Source organism: Bos indicus x Bos taurus, chromosome 4 (genome assembly GCF_003369695.1).
Source record: "Bos indicus x Bos taurus breed Angus x Brahman F1 hybrid chromosome 4, Bos_hybrid_MaternalHap_v2.0, whole genome shotgun sequence".
In the NCBI taxonomy this organism is placed as follows: domain Eukaryota; kingdom Metazoa; phylum Chordata; class Mammalia; order Artiodactyla; family Bovidae; genus Bos; species Bos indicus x Bos taurus.
This window is the reverse complement of record NC_040079.1, coordinates 51,129,632-51,150,849: the sequence shown is the minus strand read 5'-3', so window position 1 is coordinate 51,150,849 and position 21,218 is coordinate 51,129,632. Positions and strand designations below refer to the sequence as shown.

The 21,218-nt window shown below is 38.3% G+C and overlaps 1 protein-coding gene across 1 annotated transcript in view; it reads left to right on the top strand.

The window, feature by feature from the left end:
* The window catches only part of HIBADH (3-hydroxyisobutyrate dehydrogenase), a 108,340-nt gene extending 87,514 nt beyond the window's left edge, over nt 1–20,826 (top strand). Inside the window, exons 5-8 of the mRNA XM_027539402.1 lie at nt 3,239–3,372; nt 4,930–5,006; nt 11,869–12,025; nt 19,855–20,826. Of these exons, the coding sequence (XP_027395203.1) occupies nt 3,239–3,372; nt 4,930–5,006; nt 11,869–12,025; nt 19,855–20,013 (527 nt within the window). The 3' untranslated portion in view covers nt 20,014–20,826. The remainder of the gene's footprint in view (nt 1–3,238; nt 3,373–4,929; nt 5,007–11,868; nt 12,026–19,854) is intronic.
* Nucleotides 20,827–21,218: the final 392 nt, after the last annotated feature.

Here is a 21,218-nt window from a genome sequence, read left to right as displayed (position 1 = left end):
CTGCCTAGTTATATATTCCATATTTTCCTATTTTGGGGAGTGGATCTGATTTAAAACTCATGGCAGAGTAATAAAGTTATTGTTTATTATTCATAGACATAAAAATATATACAATGTCTTCTGAAATCCATGACATTGTCTTATACAGCTTTAGAGTTCCAGCTGTCTCTATGTTATTTCAAAACTTGAAATGGTTGCATTTATTTTGGGATAACTTCAGTCACTCAGTTATATCTGACTCTTTGTGACCCCATAGACTGCAACACGCCAGGCTTCCCTGTCCATCACCAACTCCCAGAGCTTGCTGAAACTCATGTCCATTGAGTTGGTGATGCCATCCAACCATCTCATCCCCTGTCATCCCCTTCTCTTCCTGCCTTCAATCTTTCCCAGCATCAGCATCTTTTCCAGTGAGTCAGTTCTTCACATCAGGTAGCTAAAGTATTGGAGTTTCAGCTTCAGCATCAAACCTCCCAACGAATATTTAGGACTGATTTCCTTTAGTATTGACTAGTTGGGTCTCCTTGCAGTCCAAGGGACTGTCAAGAGTCTTCTCCGACATCACAGTTCAGAAGCATCAATTCTTCGGTGCTCAGCTTTCTTTGTAGTCCAACTCTCACATCCATACATGACTACTGGAAAAACCATAACTTTGACTAGACGGACCAGGTCTTAATTTTGTCATTGCAATAGGACTATGCTTGGTAGTGACATATGGTTAAAGGAATACATGTGGAAAGTTAGAATGTGGTCCCAGGGAATGCCAGAACTTTAGAATTACCCAGTTTGGTCAGACCCTTACGTTGGAATATCGATTATGATGAAGTCGGAAATAATCACATCACATAATGAGAGAAGGAAAGAGTGGAAATACCACAGACTTACAAATTAAAAGATGAATTATTCTTTCTTTCGTGGTATTCTCTTAAGTAACTTATTTCTTCTTTTTGAAATATGTGTTTGAACAAGTGAGAAAGTACACTTGTCAAAAGATTAACCAGCTGAGAACCATTGTCAGCATTAATTTTCCTTTAATAAATGACTCTCTGAAGCTATTTAGCAGCCTGTAATCTAGATACAAAGCTGTTGACCTATGATGGATAGTGCTGGGTTTGTTTATAAGCTTTGACTTAAATCGTCTGCTTAATTTCTCCTGGTCAGATCAACAGGATTTGGAGTAAGGGTGGTTATGTGGTTGGAATTAAAATAGCCATAGAAATTGAGCAAAATGATTGTAAAACATTAATGATCCACCATCTTGGTGAAGTAAATTAGAAACTAACAAAATGACAGTCACTTAAACTTCACCATTATCAGAATGTTCAAATGACACAGATAAGCTAATTAAAAGCATTTGTTCTAATTGGGTTTTTGTACATAATCAGTTCCATAGTGTGTCTGAAAATATTGTGAAATAATGTAATTTAACCATATGTAAGCATCTCAGACTTTCATAGCATGTGGGCACTTCCTCTTCCAAGATTGTTTGGCTAACATAATGCTGACTTCTCTTCCTTTTAATAATTAGTTAAAAATAGCATGAACTGTAAAATAGAAAGGCTATCAGTTCGTGAAATGTTCACAATTAGAATGAAATAAAGATCTCCTCATTTGGCTTTTTATGTATAAAACCTGTATTTCATTGAATAAATCAAATTTAAAAGTAGGCCATTACTTGCAGCTGTCTAGTCTAATAGCCAGGTTTGATACATAGCACAAATAGTTACAGTTTCTTTATTCCTAGCTATACTATAAATAAGTTGTAAAGGCAAAAATTGTACTAATATAGTTCTTTCACATACTTCCCTGATTTTGAACAACAAAACCTAACCTGAAAATTACGAATTAAGATTTTTTTCTAATGCTAAAGGCAATAAATAATACTCTTGGTTTTATTTTATAGTTAATAATAATATAGATGAGTGAAGCTCCCCCCTACTTCCTTTTTAAGACAAGTCTAGGCCATATTTTCTGTGCTGAAGTAGAAGTTGCTTCTCCAGTCATTTCCATTAGTGAACATACTTCAGACCTTTGAGAGGCTGAGGAGTGGCCAAACCGTTGATAAAGTTTATTTCTTCTTCCCATCATGTCACCAGGAATGAACTGCCCAAAAGGTGTATAGGCATACCTTGTTATATTGCTCTTTACAAATATTGGGTTTCTCCATTAAACACAGAATGAGTATACAACAAGGTCCTACCGTATAGCACAGGGAGCTATATTCAATATCCTGTGATAAGCTGTAATGAGAGAGAATATATGTATGTATCACTGAGTCACTTTACAGCAGAAATTAACAAGACATTGTGAATCAGCTGTACTTCAATAATAAATAAATTAAATATTTATTTAACAGAAAGAACCAACATTGTGGTAACCTTGACGTGTCAGGTGATACTTAGCATTTTTAACAATAAAGAATTTTTAAATTGTGTATACATTGTTTTTATAGACATAAAGCTATTGCCCATGTAGTAGAGTACAGAATAGTGTAAATATAAACTTTATATGCACTAAAAAATCTAAATATTCATGTGACTCTCACCTGATTACAATATTCACATTACGGGGGTGACCTGGAACTGAACCCACAGAATCTTCAAGGTATGCATGCTTGTATAGCAGGAGGAAAAAGAATAATCAAGTAATAGCTAAAAAGTGCACATCAGAATAATCAGTCTAACTAAGCAATTGTTTTCTTTACCTTAAAAAAGAATCTTTCCATCTGAAATGCCTACTTGTTTATGGGAGAAAAAGACAAGTCCCTCTCTTTGTCGGTCTCATCTGTAGATAGTGTGTAGAGAGGGAGTGAGTGAGCCAGAGACCCCAAATCCAAACCTGGGCAGCTGACCCCATGGCTGTTCCCATGGCACAGGTACTGGTCGGGGTACAGGTCATCTTTTTCACACACTATTACTGAATAGGTTTTTCAGGAGAATAAAAGATGCATGGAAATAATAAAATTCACATTTCAAATTCCCATGGTACTCCATGATCTTGCAAAAAAACTTGAGATGAATTGAGTTCGACTGAATCTGTGTGTTGCCTTTGGCTTATGAGTAACCTTCTTAATACTTGACAATTAAAATATTCCAAGAGAGATTTATGCCTGATACAAATACAATTTGGAGGCAAGGTTTTTGATTTGGTTTGGAATTTTCTCTGATTTTATAATCTACTTAAACACTTGAAGAAATGTATCCCTCTGCTTCTATCCCTTTACCCCCAAACCATTCAGGTGTGGGAGCCGCTCGGTCGGGGAACCTCACATTTATGGTAGGAGGAGTCGAAGAAGAATTTGCTGCTGCCCAAGAGTTGCTGGGGTGCATGGGCTCCAATGTGGTGTATTGTGGAGCTGTTGGGACAGGGCAGGTAACGTTTTCACATCACTGACACTGATTTGATGATGTCAAATCAGCTAATGTTCATTATTTCTTTCCTGACGACAGTCTGATTCTGCCTTACTCTGTTCAATCTATGGATTTTTTGTTTGCTCAGGTTTTCTTAAATTAGAATAAATTAGTTTTCCATCATTCCTACTGGAAGTAAGCAGAGATCAGCCAATTAATTTAAAAAGATGTCAAAAGTTCCTTCATTTCAGACTTGAACATATTTGCCCCAGCGACCACTGAAATTGTCCTTAAAATGGCTTCCGTGTGAAGTGCTCATGTTGTCTTATTTGCTGTTATCCACCCTCTAACTTTGTAATTGCTTGCCACAGCTCTATTCGTAGTACTGTTGGGTAGAAGTAATGTATGCACTTTAACTTAAAAAATTTTTTTTTCATTAAGAAATGTGTTATGTTACTTTTCTAGTCAGATAAAGGTGAACGATCACACTGAATCTTGAAATCAAACAGGTTGTTCCCCTCCCACCCAACACTCGCACTCCTCTTCATGCTTTGTCCTGGTCACTGGTCCCCCCCCCTTTTTTTTTTTTTAATCATATTCAGGACTATACTGTGATCTTAGATACATCTATTGTCTCCATTCCCTTATCCAGTCAGTCTCCAGTTTCTGATTCTAGCTTCAGTGGCTCTCACTGTTTTCTCTCTAGTTCAGTCCACACATTACCTGGTCTTTCATTGTGTCTTGCCTTGTTTACTGTTCACAGGGCCTAGTGGATCTCTGGACACTGGGTTTACCCCTCTGCCAACATTATAGCCAGAACTAATCAAGATGTTTGTGTCCTTGTAGAGTTCCCACTTCTGACACTTTGTGTAGATCTCTGTTTCCTACCATGTCAAACTCGGACGCTGTATACTAACTTCTGTAGCTCTTGACCCAGTCTTACTTCTTCCCATTCCTTAAAACCACTGCCCAGGAATCCGTTTCCTTACTGTTCTCAAGAATATCTCATTCTCTTGTGTATGAGATATTTACTTTTTCTCCTGGTCTCCTCCTTTCCCTCTCTTACCTATTTAAATCCTGCGTGACCTTCTGAGAGATGGTTTCAGGTTTCACTTCCTTTCTGCTCCTGCCTTCAGTGATCTGGTGTCTCTGAACTCCTGCTGTCTGTCTACAGCTTCTCCCATGCAATTTACCACTTAGTTGTGTTTGCTTGTTCACTGCCTTTTCATTCAGTGTGTTACCACTGTTTCCCCAGTTAGGATGTCAGCCCCATTCCTGAAGGAACAGTTGTGCCACATCAGTCAGTATTCCCTGTCGTGCCTGCACCCATGGGAGTAATTCGGTCACCTACACTTCACGGTTCTTCCCTGGTGCAAGAGACACCCCCACCCCCGTCAGCTCTGGGAGCTTGTGTTAGGCTTGGAGGGAGGTTTGCAGCACCAAATGCCTTTTCCTGCTTGAGAGAATCAACAGTTGAATGCTCTTACTTTTAGAAACATGTAGAATTGGGTGAAGAAATCTTCCTGTGAGTTACGGCTTGAAAATAAATATATTTAATATGTACTCAATTTGTTTTCAGGCTGCGAAGATCTGCAACAACTTGCTGTTAGCTATTAGTATGATTGGAACTGCTGAAGCTATGAATCTGGGAATCAGGTTTGTTGAATAGTACATTTTCATATACTAACAATTTTTACGAGCTTTCCAATTTGATTTCCTGATGTTGAAAACAAATGTTCATGAGAGATAAATGAGTTGATCCAGAAACATTTTGAAAGTATTTCATTATTGAACTTTAATAGACTTTGTTTATTGGACAACCAATAGGACCCTGGAGAGCATGAATATTCTTTGCCCTAAGCCATAAAATGTATTGTGCTGTATATTTGAAGTTACATTATCCTTTTTATATTGAGAGCTCCATTTCTTCTATTATGTCACAATGCAAGAAACACTTTTACTATAAAATTTAAACAATTTTTGGCAGTGTAGGACAAATTTGTATAAAATACAGTTTTAATGTGTAGTGAATTCAAGTGTTAGGCTACCATGTGACTGGTTTTATGTATTTATTTAAAATACAGTCCCTAGTATCTACACTAAAAGGACTCTTGGTTATTTATTCTCAGGATAAACTGGATGGCATTCATAAGACTGCATAGCATAACTCTTCATTTTAACTTGCCTAGGGTTTTACATTATCCTTACTTTACATTAAAAATATATCTTTTCATTGAAATAAAATGGCATTCATACTTTGCTGAAATTGATTTAGGAATTCAGTTTTTCCTACAATGGGGATCATCCTTTAGAATGCTTAAGGTTAATGCCTTAATTTTAGTCTTTAATCTTTTGGGTTAGGAATTTTAAATATGATTAATCACCTAATTAATTTTTTGGATGTTTTGTATTTCATGAATATAATATATATTTCTTATTTTAGAAAATGCTTAATGAGAAAGATGCTTTTATTCAAGTGTTTTCTTCACACTTGCCAGAACTGCTTGCCAAATATATTACAAATCAGAGTAGTGTTTCATATCATAGCTTTTGATAAAAGTAATAAAAGAGCCAAAGGACTTGAGATATTTTTTAAAACACAGTAATGGATTCACATTTCCTCTTAATTACCATATCAAGATGCTGTTGTTTTATTGAATTGCCCTTGTCTCAGATGTTAAACTATCTTGACCTATTAAGTTGTCATGTTGTAATTGAGATAAAAGAGGAATTTGCTTTGCATCAGTGCTAATTGGTTTATCAATATCCTGTACCATTTACATTTTAAAATTGAATGTCTGTAAGATGGTAAGGCATATCTGTACAAAGTCTTAATAAAACTAGTAGTATATAGGAAGCTTTTCAGAGTGCTGTGTCTGAAATGTAGCTAGTTTAGGCTATGGGTCACTTATCATAATTGGAAAACTAGTTATTAGTAACTTGTTTTCATGTCCATTCTTTAGACTAATTTTGTGGAGGGAGACAATGTAAATTTCTGGAACCAAATTGCATACAAAATTAATTGGTATTGACAACAGGATTAAAGTTAGTATGCATTTTCACCTTTAGAATTTTATTTTCGTTTTTCTGGATATAAATGAGTATATAATTAAAAAAGTAGAAGCCTAGGTTACACTATACCAAAATTTCCCTCTATTTTTGCCAGTTTATTTTATATTCTGGCCTCTTACTTTAAGCATCACTGGATCAGAATGTTCATTAGGCATCTTATAGCATTCCTCAAATGTTTTTCCTAGCAAAACTCTTATTAGGTGATTGTTCTAAAATGAAATGTTTGTACAGTAAGTGCTTATGGAAGTCTAACTCCAAAGGCCAGCTAATAAAGAGTAGTATGAAAATCAGTTGAATCAAATGAATAAAATGTATACCTTGGCTACTAGTTTATTATCAAAGAGAAAAAAAAGTGATAAAATTTCAAACAAGTATTAAGAGCAAAAGTAATAAATCTTTTCTCTTATTGTTGGCTTTGATTCACTATGATAAAAACAATATTTGGAAAATATTAAGCTTTCAATGTTTAATTTTCCCAAAACTACATATTACTATTATTGATCTATATGTGTAGAAATGAAATATTTACATATGTTTATACACACACACATATATGTCTGAATTCAAAGCAGGAATTCATTATTTTTACTTATGTGCTATAATATTAATAATCTGTAAGTTTGTGGTACTCTACACTGTACTAATGAATTGTTTATTTTCATAACATTAGGATTTTATCAGTTTATCTTACAGAGATTCTCAGTGGTTTGAAAGTCCTAAAAATGATTGCTTTGGCTATTGTCTTTTCTCCATGGTTTACAGACATGGTTTAAAATGACAGGATTGTTCTCTAACAGAGTATAGAGAGCAACCACGATTTATTGAGCTTTGCAAGGTGAAAGAGAAAATTGGCATCAGCAAGCATAAATTCCCAAGTAGTAAATTCCCACAAAGTACTATAGCATCAAAGTGGTTCAGCCACATTTATATTCTGTTCACTCTGAAGTGAAAATTTTCTAGAGCATTAATGTCAACATTTACAAATTGAGTCACTTGTTCCTATGAAGTGATCATTTCTGATTAATTTCATTCTCATAAGGCAGTGTTTTTTTCTGAAACACTGACGTTTCCCTTTTTTAAGTAGAATAAAACCTTATAGTTTTAAACTCTTATTGACCCTATATGATCTTTTACAATGAATGTTTATGGATGTCAGTGAAAGTTTAAATGCTATTAAAAAAAGTAAAGTGTAAAAAGCATTGGTATACAACATATTTTGAGATTCTTTTTTACTGGACCTTTCTGCCTTCTAATTGGGTTCTATTTAGGACTCAGAGCATAGTTTTAGGTACTAAAAATGCCTTATGTGCCTTAGAGAGATTTTGTTCCCATGTACCACATAAGAATAAGGTTGGTAATGTGAGTTTTGTTGTTTTGTTTTCATTTTTCTTCTACCAGAAATTGTGTTTTTGTTTGGTTTTCTTTTTTTTCCCCAATATGGGTGGTGTAACAAGTTATTTGCATTACCACCAGGGCCCAGGGCCCTCTACCAACAGCCATATTGTCTCCTTCCACCAAAAGAAGCTTAAAACAGTTAAACTTCTGGAAGACTGTTCAAGATGAAGACTTTCCCACTAGCATAATTTTAGCTTCTTGGCTACTGCCCTGAGATGGTGTTGCCTTTTTGTTTAAGTGATGACTGAAACCTCTCAGTTGTATACCCTAATAGATAAAACATATGGCCAAAGGTTTATAATAAAAGTTTGACCAAATTTGATGGCTGATTAAGTGACTACCCATATGACCTAGTGAGACTCAGGGTGGTGAGTCTGGGTGCCTGTTGATGACCACATCCCAGCTCTGCCACCAACTTAAACTTTTCTCATCTATAAAATGACAAAAATAATAGTATCTCTCCACAGTAATAATAGGATCTATTGTGAAAAGTGAAAGTGTTAGTCACTGAGTCGTGTCCAACTCTAAGTAACCCATGGACTGTAGCCCTCCAGGCTCTTCTGTCCATGGGGTCTTCCAGGCTAGAATACTGGAGGTAGCCATTCCCTTCCCCAGGAGACTTCCCAATCCAGGGATTGAACCCATGTCTCCCACACTGCAAGCAGGTTCTTTACCATATGAGCTACCAGGGAAGCCCCGTAATCTGTTGTGAGGAGTAAATAAATTCACCCATGTCAATCTTTTAAAACAGTTCCTGACATGTAGTAGGTGCTTAATACATGGCAGTTATTGACGTGATGGTGGTGGTTAGTATTTGAATTGTACTTAACGTACAATTAACGTTTTTTTCTTCATAATGCTTCTCACTGGCTAGCCTTATATATTTATTTGTTTGTTCGTTTATTGCCTGTCTTCCCAACTAGAATGCAGGCTCTGTGAGCTTTGTCTGCTCATCCATGGCACATAGTAGGCACTCAGTGAAGATTTGTCAGGTGAATGAAGAGGAAAGAGGGAGGGAGGTGGGCAAGGCTCTTCCCCTTGCCTTAGGTAAATGTTACTATCTGGATGTCCTAACTGGCCCAGTCTTGGAGGGCAGGCACAGCCTCTTGTTAGCTGGCAAGTCGGCATAAACTTTGGTGAATAAGGGAATGATTGATTTAAATTGACCTAGTCTTGGATGTTTCATTTCCAGATTGGTTCCTGTGATACACACATCTCAGTTTAGGGACATCATTTGCTGTGTCCTTATATAAACCACACAGTATAGATACTTACAGAGACTATAAAGTGAGCAAACTTTGTTGGCCTTTAAAAGCCTTGGTTACAGTGAAGGCAAACACTTGGCTTCTCTTGAATTTTTCTTACAGTTTATGCATCATTTTTACTTCTCTCAAAAGTTCATTTAAAATTCTTGTGTTTTAAAGGTGAGTAGATTTGACACAGTGACGTTTATTTGAGTTGCATTATATATGCGGTCAGAGCAATGAATTCATTCTCTGTTTATATCAGAGAACATTCCAGCAATTGTAAAGCCACATGCATGCACGCGCATACTCTCGAACCACATCCAGTGGCAAGTTATTATGGGGACTGACAGACTGTCATCCTTTTGATGGCTTGAGCTGTATATCTCCTGAACAGCAATGGGGCTCTTATGCAGAAAGTATCATATGTTCCCAGCCAATTTACAGGGAAACAGCAATAACATTTTATCATGGTTGAGAGCCCAGTAGCTGCTTCCTATTAAACTTGCCCTTTCAGATACCTGTCTTGGATTAATTTGTTGATTTCAAATGGAAACTCAGTCTTCTCCAGTGAAGCATGACGTTCTAGGATAGACTCCCTGAATGACAATTACTGTGTATTCTAGCTGGTTGCAGACCATTACAAGCCTTGGGCACAGTGGAAAACAGAGGACTTCAGTAACTGATTTTAATATCATGTCTAATTTTAGCTGTCAGTTATATATATGCCAGTGAAAGAATCCTCAGAAAGATGAAATGCAAAACACTTCTAACTTGCTCTTTTTAATGATACACTTTGCTGTTGGGGGTCGGGGGGATGCCTTGGGGAGGAGCGGAGAGGGAGCAGCCATCTCCTAAAGGGTATCAGCATGGTGGGGGAGCATCAGATTTGAAAAGTGAGCACGTAACAACTGTCACCTTGTTTTTTGGTGTGCCCCTCAGGGTGCTTCTAAATAGTAACATGTTCACCAAAGAGTTCCATAAATCAGTGCCAGTATTTTTCCTTGAACATTCAAGCAAAATGGAATATAGGGTTTTACGACAGATAATAAGCTGTGCTCCCATTTGATGAGTATTATAGACAGAGTATGAATTTCTTTAGCAATAAAGAGCATTGTGAGGCACTGTTGAGTCCAGGCTGGTAAGCAGGGAGTATCTCTGCTGCTCAGAATGTGATGAGCCATTTTAAAAGAAAATTTAAATTAGGAAGCCTGAATTACATTTCAAATGGAAGGAAAAAGCAGTGCTTTGGGGAGGGGGTCTTTAAAAATATCCCCTGCTCCTAGAACACAATATTTGTGCTCAGAAAATATATTTGCAGTTAAGCAAATTAACTAATTGTTCATTTGGGACTTTATTTTTCATAGTTATTCCCTAAGTGCATTGTGTTTGGGTCATCTGCTACCATAGAACCCTGATAGCCTGATTTTATTTAAAAGAGAAAGAAAGCATCAGTAGCAAATTGTACGTGTAACAAACTTGGATCTTTATAAAAGAATGAATGAAATTGTCAGGTTACTTTCCAGCAGAGTACAGTTGAACAGCTGACTTCAATGGAATCTTTATCTGTTAAAATCTTTTAGTAAAAACTGCTCATTATAACATGGCCCACTATGTGAATTCGTGTAGATGGCATGCCATATCGTATTTCTTGAATCACAGTTGCTCCTTGAAAGTCTGATTACATAACAGTTGTATGATTACATAACAGTCCTTACCCATCCCGGGTATTAGCCCTTGACCCCACTTGAGCATTTGGAAAAAGGTTTTCCTGGTTGTTATATTCCGCCCTGGAAATAAACAGATATCTTTCAACACACAGGTAATAAGCAGCATACCAAAACACACAATTCATTTAACATTTATATGTCTCTTTTTAATCTTTTTTTATTCTGGAACGGATTCATTTTAAGGAAAAGCAGAAAGTTTTATTTGAAACTTGATTAAAAGATACTTAGCAAAACTGTGCTTCCCAGACTGCACTAAGATACTTGAAATCAAAGTAGTACAGCATTTTAATTCTTTTTTTTTTTCTGGGTCCACATTTGAACAGCCGTTTATGCCATCAGCTCAGTGATAGAACAAATGATGTTTCCGCTTGGGCAGGCTTTGTTTTATCAGGATCAGTAACCTTATCAGCAGTTGACCCAGAACTATAATGCATGCCTCTGAATAGATAGCATATGTCACAGCTCTGTGCAGACTTGCTTCATAAGCAAGATGGGCTAATGAAGATTTAATAAATAAGGAAAAGTTTACAGCAAGAAATGTCCTCTTTTATAATAATAACTTCTCATAAGCTCATTTTACTGCTCATGACTCATCTCTTGCATTTATTCTCATAAAAGCTAAAAGAATAAACATACACATAAATGATACATAGACTCCCATGGTACGTAGCTTATCTGTCAGTATTTCTTTCTGAAATATATAATTTGCGAGTAAAGACTTTAGATGATCATCTTGGCTTAAGGTTCTTAGGTGATGCATAAATGCAATAATGTTCAAAAGACTAGAAAACCTATGTGTATGATAAGCCAGCAATACTTTTTATGCAATTATATATTGTTTCTTAAAAGCAGGGTAGCACAGGTTTTCTCTCAGTGTAGAATGTCCTGGCTCAGAAGTGTTTCTTCACTAGCTTTTAACACCCTATAATCTAAGATTGGATTCTTCACTCATCCATCTGCTTTGATTTTTCAAGACATCATAAATGGAGAGAAGATGGAGCACCCTCAGACGTAAATAAGTCACATGTGACTTGTACACTTTGACATTTAACACTTCTTTCCTTTGACCTTTGACAGGTTAGGGCTTGACCCAAAACTCTTGGCTAAAATCCTAAATATGAGCTCAGGACGATGTTGGTCAAGTGACACTTATAATCCTGTACCTGGGGTGATGGATGGAGTTCCCTCGGCTAATAACTATCAGGGCGGATTCGGAACAACACTCATGGCGAAGGTATGGGAAATGCAGTGACTACCCAAGAGAGTGGGGAAATGTGTCATGGTCTGTTCTTCTCCTTCCATCTTTCCCTCCATCATTCTCCACCCACCCGCCTTGCCACTCCCTCCCTCCCTCCCCAGGGCTCACCACCCAACCCACCTCACCCGACCCCACTCCTCCCTGCTTGTAACAAAGCACACCCCTATCCTAGAAGGCAAGATGACTAAAATAGTGACTCACTCACAGGAAATTAGCTCAAACTTAGCTTCGATAAAAACCCTTATCTTGTTCATTTTTAATCCTGGTCTTTTGATAGAGAATAGATTAGGATGTTTCTCTTGTGCTTGGCTGTTTGTAATGTGAGTCGGTAAAATTTTGTTCTTCCTATGTTTTATAATCTTCTTGTTTCTAGTCATTTGCCAAGTCCTTAGAAATGGAAGCAGTAAGCATTTTCTGATGGCTAATAATCTAATGACATTAGATGTACATATCACAGAAGAGAGGATCTTTCTCATGATACTAGATTTCTAAATACATCTTCCTGCTTTAAGAATATGTGTTTATGTGTAAAGTCATTTGAAAAGCAAATTATCAGCCTTCTTTCATTTGTGATTTCAACGTTAGGAAATACTTTTTAGACAGACTTTCAGATTTTTGTGTAGCGCTTTGTCCCATTCTCACTGCCCACAACCCTGCCCTTTACTTTTCGACCAAAGTAATAGTACGAACACCTGGATGTGGTGCGCAGGTCACCCTCATTCGTTCCCCATGATGTTCGTGCATTCTGCTTTTCGACTGTGCCTTGACTTTGTCCACTTGCCCTCTCCACCACCTCCAATGCCTTGGCTGAACCTCATTTGGATGCTGCCACCTCAGCCCTCAACTGGTCTCCTTGCCTTTCATTCTCATCGTCTCCAGTTCATTTTCCATGACATGGCAAAGAGTGGGCTTCCTAAAATGTAAAAACCTGATTATGTCGTCTCTCCTGTTAAGTCTCTTTTCGTGGTTTCCAGTTGCTTGTAGGTTAAAGTCCGTCTCTGCACGTTTTTCTTAAAGGCCTTTGCTCTCCTTCCTGATTCATCTCTGCTTCCCACTCCCCTCCTTTGCTTTAGCCGCATGGGACTCATTTGGCCCCTTGTTTTCCCCTCCCTGGCAGCCCTGCGCCTGGTCTGCCCCAGGCCTACCTCAGTGCTTCCTCTCCCTCCAGCCTGACCCCTGGCACATTGTCAGCTCATTTGAAATATTGATTGGGTGAAGCCAGGTTTGAAACTATGTTTCTTATTTTGTGGATTTTGTAGTTTCATTTCTCCTCATGTTTCATTTAAGAAAACACTAATTTTTATGCCAGTCTGTACCTTGTATTTCGGCTTGCATATCTTCCACACAGGCTTTTATTGATGTAGTGTGCTGTGTTACTTTTATTGGAGAAAGTAGCTCCTTAAGCGGATTGTTTTCACAAAGCTGCAGGGTCATTTATCAGGACACAGAAGAGTGAAAGAACCGCATTTATGCCCGGTTTGCTTTCTCTATCTGTGTGAAGTAGGTTGTGGCCTGTTAGCTTGTTTGGTTTCCCAAGTACTACTAATGGCTCCAATTGAAGAAGCAGCTACCAAGTGGCCTGTGAGCAGTGCTGGCTTTATTGTGGGTCTCAACTGCAGCTGACCCTGTGTCACACCTCTCCTTCCACCGTTTGCTCCAGTATCCCTGCCCAGGAAGAATCTGTCCCTACTGAGGTCCTTGAAAATTATTTCCTTGATAGTAGAAGGTAGCATAAGACAATTCAGTAGTAAAACATATGAACATTGTTCTCTTTTGCCCTTGTTTTCTCTGTAAAATGCAGGTGTCATTTCCCTTACAAAGAACAAGACTTCTGAATTTTGCTTAAAATGAGAGAATTTACACAGAAATGCTTTCATCACCTCAGAGAGCTGGTAGTGAAACACACTATAGATGATGAGACTCGTGTCGAGAAATTGATAGAGGTTAAAAAAATCCCCATTCATGCTACTGATGAAAGCAATCGTACCTGCTTGGGCAGATGAGGCTATTTGTTGTTGTTCAGTCACTGAGTTGTGTCAGACTCTTTGTGACCCCATGGACTGCAGCATGCCAGGCTCCCCTGTCCTTCAATTTCCCTGATTTTGCTCAAATTCATATCCATTGAGTCACTGATGCTATCTTACCATCTCATCCTCTACTGCCTCCTTTTGCCTTCAGTCTTTCCCAGCATCAGTGTCTTTTCCAGTGAGTTGGCTCTATGCATCAGGTGGCCAGAATATTGGAACTTCAGCTTCAGCATCAGTCCTTCCAATGAATATTCAGGACTGATTTCCCTTAGGACTGACTAGTCTGACCCCTTGCAGTCCATGGTACTCTCAAGAGTCTTCTCCAACGCCACAATTTGAAAGCATCAATTCCTCAGCACTCAGCCTTATGGTCCAGCTCTCACATCTGTACATGACTACTGGAAAACCATGCCTTTGACTATATGGACCTTTGTCAGCAAAGTGATGTCTTTGCTTTTTAACATGCTGTCTGGGTTTGTCACATCTTTCCTTCCAAGGAGCAAGCATCTTTTAATATCATGGCTGCGTTCACTGTCTGCAGTGATTTTGGAGCCCAAGAAAATAAAATCTGTCACTGTTTCCATCGTTTCCCCATCTGTTTGCCATGAAGTGATTGGACTGGATGCCATGATCTTAGTTTTTTGAGTGTTGAGTTTTAAGCCAGCTTTTTCACTCTGCTCTTTCACTTTCAAGAGGCTCTTTAGTTCCTCTTCACTTCCTGCCATTAGAGTGGTATCATCTGCGTATCTGTCTGAGGCTATTGATATTTCTCCCAGCAATCTTGATTCCAGTTTGTGATTCATCCAGCCCTGCATTTCACACAAAGTACTCTGCATATAAGTTAAATGACTAGGGTGACAATATACAGCCTTGTTGTACTCCTTTCCCAGTTTTGAACCACTCAGTCGTTCCATGTTGCTTCTTGACCCGCATACAGATTTCTCAGGAGGCAGGTCAGGTGGTCTGGTATTCCCATCTCTTTAAGAATTTTCCACAGTTTGTGGTAATAACACAGTCAAAGGCTTTAGCATAGTCAGTGAAGCAGAAGTAGATGTTTTTCCCTTGCTTTCTCCGTGATTCACCGCATTTTGGCAATTTGATCTCTGGTTCCTCTGCTTTTCTAAACCTAGCTTGTACATCTGGAAGTTCTCAGTCCACATACTACTGAAACCTAGCTTGAAGAATTTTGAGGATAATCTTAGTAGCATGTGAAATGACTGCAATTGTACAGTAGTTTGAACATTCTTTGGCATTGCCTTTCTTTGGGATTGAAATGTAAACTGACCTTTTCCAGTCCTATGGCCACTGTTGAGTTTTCCAAATTTGCTGACATATTGAGTGTAGCAGTTTAACAGCATCATCTTTTAGGATTTGAAATAGCTCAGCTAGAATTCCATCACTTCCACTAGCTTTGTTTGTAGTGATGCTTCCTAAGGCCTACTTGATTTCACATTCCAGGATGTCTGGCTTTAGGTAAGTGATCACACCATCGTGGTTATCTGGGTCATGAAGATCTTTTTTGTGTAATTGTATATATTCTTACCACCTCTTCTTAATCTCTTCTGCTTCTGTTAGGTCCATACCATTTCTGTCTTTTATCCTGCCCATCCTTGCATGAAATGTTCCCTAAATAGCTCCGGTTTTCTTGAAGAGATCTCTTGTCTTTCCCATTCTATTGTTGTCCTCTATTTGCACTGTTCATTTAAGAAGGCCTTCTTATCTCTCTTTGCTATTCTGTGGAACTCTTGATTCAATTGGATATGTGTGCATGCTAAGTTGCTTCAGTCATGTCCAACTCTTTGTGACCCTCTGAACTATAGCCTTCCAGGCTCCTCTGTCCATGGGATTCTCTAGGCAAGAATACTAGAGTGGGTTGCCATGCCCTCCTCCAGGAGATCTTCTCAATCTAGGAATCGAACTTGTGTCTCTTTTATCTCATGCATTGACAGACAGGTTCTTTACCACTGTCATCACCTGGGAAGCTCTCAGTTGGGTATATCTTTCCCTTTCTCCCTTGCCTTTCACTTCTCTTCTTTCCTCAGCTATTTGTAAAGCCTCTTTAGACAACCAGTTTGCCTTCTTGCATTTCTTTTTCTTTGGGATGGTTTTGGTTACCACCTCCTATAGAGTGTTATGAACTTCTGTCCACAGTTTTCAGACCCTCTACCAGATCTAATCCCTTGAATCTATTCATCACCTTCACTGTATACAATCATAAGGGATTTGATTTAGGTCATACCCAAATGGCCTAGTGGTTTTCCCTATTTTCTTCAATTTAAGCCTGAATTTTTCGATAAGAAGCTCATGATCTAAGCCACAATCAGCTCCTGATCTTGTTTTTGCTGATTGTATAGAGCTTCTCCATCTTTGGCTGTAAAGAATATAATCAATCTTATTTTTATTGACTCTCTGGTGATGTCCATGTGTAGAGTTGTCTCTTGTGTTGCTGGAAAAGGGTGTTTGCTGTGACCAGTGTCTTTCCTTGATAAAACTCTGTTAGCCTTTGCCCTGCTTCATTTTGTAGTCCAAGGCCAAACTTGCCTGTTACTCCAGGTATCTCTTGACTTCCTACTTTTGCATTCCAGTCCCCTATGATGAAAAGGACATCTTTTTTTGGTGTTAGTTCTAGAAGGTCTTGTAGGTCTTCATAGAACTGGTCAACTTCAACTTCTTCAGCATTAGTGGTTGGGCCATAGACTTGGATTACTGTGGTGTTGAATGGTTTGCCTTGGAAGCAAACCGAGATCATTCTGTTGTTTTTGAGATTGCACCCAAGTACTGTATTTTGGACTCTTTTGTTAACCATGAGGCTACTCTATTTCTTCTAAGGGATTCTTGCCCACAGTAGTAGATATAATGGTCATCTGAATTAAATTTGCCCATTCCCATCCATTTTAGTTCACTGATTCCTTAAATATTGATGTTTACTCTTGCCAACTCCTGCTTGATCTCGTCCAGTTTGATTGATTCAAGGACCTAACGTTCCAGGTTCCTATGCAATATTGTTCTTTACAGCATCAGACTTTACTTTCACCACCAGGCACATCCACAACTGAGCGTTGTTTCCACTTTGGCCCAGCTGCTTCATTCTTTCTGGAGCTATTAGTAATTGCTCTCCACTCTTCCCCAGTAGCATATGGACCTGGGGGACTCCTCCTTCTGTGTCATATCTTTTCTGCCTTTTCATACTGTTCATGGAGTTCTCTCAGCAAGAACACTGGAGCGGTTTGCCATTCCCTCCTCTAGTGGACCACGTTTTGTCAGAGCTCTGCACTATGACATGTCCATCTTGAGTGGCCCTGCATGGCATGGCTCATAGCTTCATTGAGTTATGCAAGCCCCTTCACCATGACAAGGTCTTAACTTACTAGGAGATATTTTGCTTGACTGCTATTAGATCATATTATGTTGGGAGAGATAATGTTAGTGTGTTCTTAAAGTAGAGGCTTATATGTTTATTTTTTAACATCATAAAATTCTAATATAGGGTGTGTATATAATCAGAACATAATTAGAACATCCAAAAACTCCTCAACCTAAAAGTCTGTTTCTGATGGCCTCTAAGGAACAACTTACGGAATATCATGACCACTGTTGTTACTTACTTAATGTACCTGTCTCCTTGTAAAATGCAGTGACTTGGTCCTTCATTAATTTGTTGAAAACTTTTGCAATTGTTTTATTTTTTCCCCTGAACCACCCACTGAGCTCATGAATTCATAAATATTTTTATTTGATTAGTGAAGTGGGGCATTTGTTTGTTTTAGATTACATGTTACAGACTTCAAAGCATGCCTTCTTTTCTTACATTTCAGGACAGACAAACCACTTAGAGTTTTATAGACTAAATCACCTTTCTCTTTTTAGAATGTCTGTCCTCTGAGGTAGCAGCCAGCAAAGCTATTTTAGCTTCCTTTTTTTGGTTTTATTAGCTCTTATTTGGGATATTTACTTGCCCATTTGAAAACCTCTAATAGACTTTCCTTCTCAATAATGTTGTGTTCTCCTCAATATGTTATGTTTACTCTAAGTTTTTATATTCTAGTTATATTTCTAGGTTAAAAATTACAGGCAGTCTTTCTATGCCGATTTCCTGTCATTTTAAATAAATGCATCTTGCAGATATGCAGCAAAATGATGTTGACAAGAGGCTTATCTGCTTGTCCAGGTATAAGCAATAATGTAGCTTATTCACCCACATTTGTTAAATGTGTGAGTAGCTATGGACAAGTTTTAGGTTAAGTAGATTTTCCAAATCCATGAGTTTGCATGTGAAAATATATAAGTAAGCACAAAATCATGTTAACACCTATAGCATCATACATATCCAAGCAGCTAGAGATTTAACCCATTCTTTAAACTTTCCTTCTTTTTTCTTGAATCATTTCCTCCTTTGAGTGGATGGTATCCATAAATCTGCTCATTTATCAAGAATGTTCCTCAAAGAATACAAATGGTCCTGATCTTGCCTCCTTTTTCATTGCTTGTTGACTTTTCTGTTGATGAGGCAATGAGGATGGTAACAGTAAGAAGGCAATCTAGTTGGTTTTGCCACTTGTGCAGCTCTTATATAATCACAAATAAAATGAAATGTGGGGAATATTGTTTCAGTTATCCATGCCTTCATTGTCTTCCATTTACCCTACATATTTCAAGGTGGGAAAAGATTCTGTTCTTAGTAGAAGATATCATTCACCACAGTTGAACTGTAAAAAATTTATAATGTTAGCTTTTGTCTATTTTTAAACAACCATAAGTTTTCTAAAACTCTCAGAATGAAGCATTAGCTCTCAGAGATGTTAAAGGGTTGATGTGATGCTGACTGTCCATTGCACTTGAAAGAAAATCCAGCCTTCTCACCAAACATCATAAAGTTTTCTTGTTCCACCTCTGCCCATCCCCAGGTTCATTACCCTCCCCAGCCCCTTGCTCACTCTAGTTCAGTCTCATTGGCCTTCTTACTGTTTCTTGAACATCCAAGCTATGCCTCCTGTGGGGCCTTTCCCTTGCTCTTCCACCCGCCTGAAACTTTATTCCCCCAGCTCTCCAAACAGCTCACTGCCCCCTCACATTCACATCGTAGGTCAAGTGTCTTCACCTCGGGAGGTCTTCCCTAAACATCTCATCAATCAGAACTCTCTTCCTTCCACTCTACCCCTTGCTATGTATGACTTCCTGACCCCTTACCCTGCTTATTTTTCCTCATCACTTGTCATTATCTGGAAGTTCAGCAGTTGTTTTCCTGTCTGTCTTCCACACTGGACATTAAGTTCCTGAGAATAATGACTTGGTTTTATTATGACTACGTATCACCAGCACTTAGAACAGTGTCTAGCACACAGGATTTTTTAAATATGTGCTAAGAGATTGAATGGATATTTTCATCATTGATAATTTCATCATGCTTAATTTCATATTGGGGTTTGTCTTAGGCTTACAGGCTTCTGCAGATGTGAAAAAGCATTTCTCTATGTGGTCTCTTCTGGATAGGAACATACCTGTCCAGAGTCAAAACAGATAGGTTTTGTGGAGGAGTGGAGAGGACACTCAGAAATCAAGGTTTGTCTCTGGAGCAGTTTTGTAGCTGTAAGATAGCACTTATCAAATATTTATAGACACACACACACACACGGATAACTTAACGTCATTCTTGTAAGTATCTTATTGTTTCAGATTTCATTTTTTCTTCTTTGAAACCCAAGCATTAGGAGCCACAATTCCGAAGTGAGCCTTAACTGCACAGCCTCAATGTGTTCCCTCCACCCTTGTTTGATTTAGGATCTGGGATTAGCACAAGACTCTGCCACCAGCACGAAGAGCCCAATCCTTCTGGGCAGTCAAGCCCATCAGATCTACAGGATGATGTGTGCAAAAGGCTACTCAAAAAAAGACTTCTCATCCGTGTTCCAGTTTCTACGAGAGGAGGAGACATTCTGAACTTGCCCTTTGGCTGGGGACACTGTTGGAAACCAAACTCTCTTGGAGCCACTTATAGCTTACTTCACAAGTAAATGGGCTTAATCAGAGGTCACCTGTCTGCTTTTGATTGTCTAGGTCACAATAAACCCTGGGACTTTTCACCCATTTTTAACTGCTTATTGTTTTTATCTATTTAGAAAACACCTAGTACCTGAATTTTTTTTTTTTTTCCTTTTCTGCAAGCCACTGATGGTCTCTGCTAGCTAGCCAACTGACCTTTTTCAAAAGTTTGATTCCTGAGCATCCTCAGCTGAAACGTTGCCTACTTCAATCAGGATATTATTTACTCCACTTTTCACTTTCACAAATAAGACCAATTTTTTTCAACAGGATAAAACCTATCCTCAAGGAAGGAGAAGAAATTGGTATGAGGAAATGAGTTAGGGAAAGGGAAAGTATAGTGAATTACTCCCTGTGTCCCTCAGGAAGTTTATCCTGTTAACCCAGTGGTGGTGGTCTTGCATTGAGGTTATGGTTTATCTTCCAAGAGTTGATAAAGCAAGAGAATGCCTTGCTGCATGTTATGTAATTTGGACCCTGTTATAGTATCTCAGTGTGCCCCTCTTGTAACAACTCCCAATACTCAGCAAACTTTTTTTTTAAATATATTTTTGCTTCCTTGTACATTCTTACTACATATTTTTTGACTTCAGAAGAATGACTTCTTTAGAACTGTTTCAGAGCCAATGATATATGCTTTAGATAATTATTACATTATCCTAAATATAACCATATTATTTTGAATTCAAATAAATTTCTATGCTGATAATACTTCCTTGGAGTTTTTGTGTCTTCCTAACCTTTTTGGTGAACAGTCAAATGACCTGACAGATTGGTGTTGTCGACTAATAGGGAAAGGATGGGACGAGGGGAAGGGAGGGCAGGTCAAAAGGAACTGAGTGTGAACTGGCCAGTGGGCAGCCCCCATCCTCCCCTCTGCCTGCATCCTTAATGAGTCTGTTTGTTTTCTGGTTCGTGGGTACTATAGGAATTTGGCCTGCAGTAGATGTAATTATGTCCCAATAGGCAGCACAGTTGCTTTTTTTCCCCATCACAGCCCCTAGAAATACTCCAGGCCATATACCTAGACACCAGATTTAGCAAAGTACTGCTACTTTAATCATTTTCCTGGTGATCAGAAATTCCAGGCATTATTGTAAGTG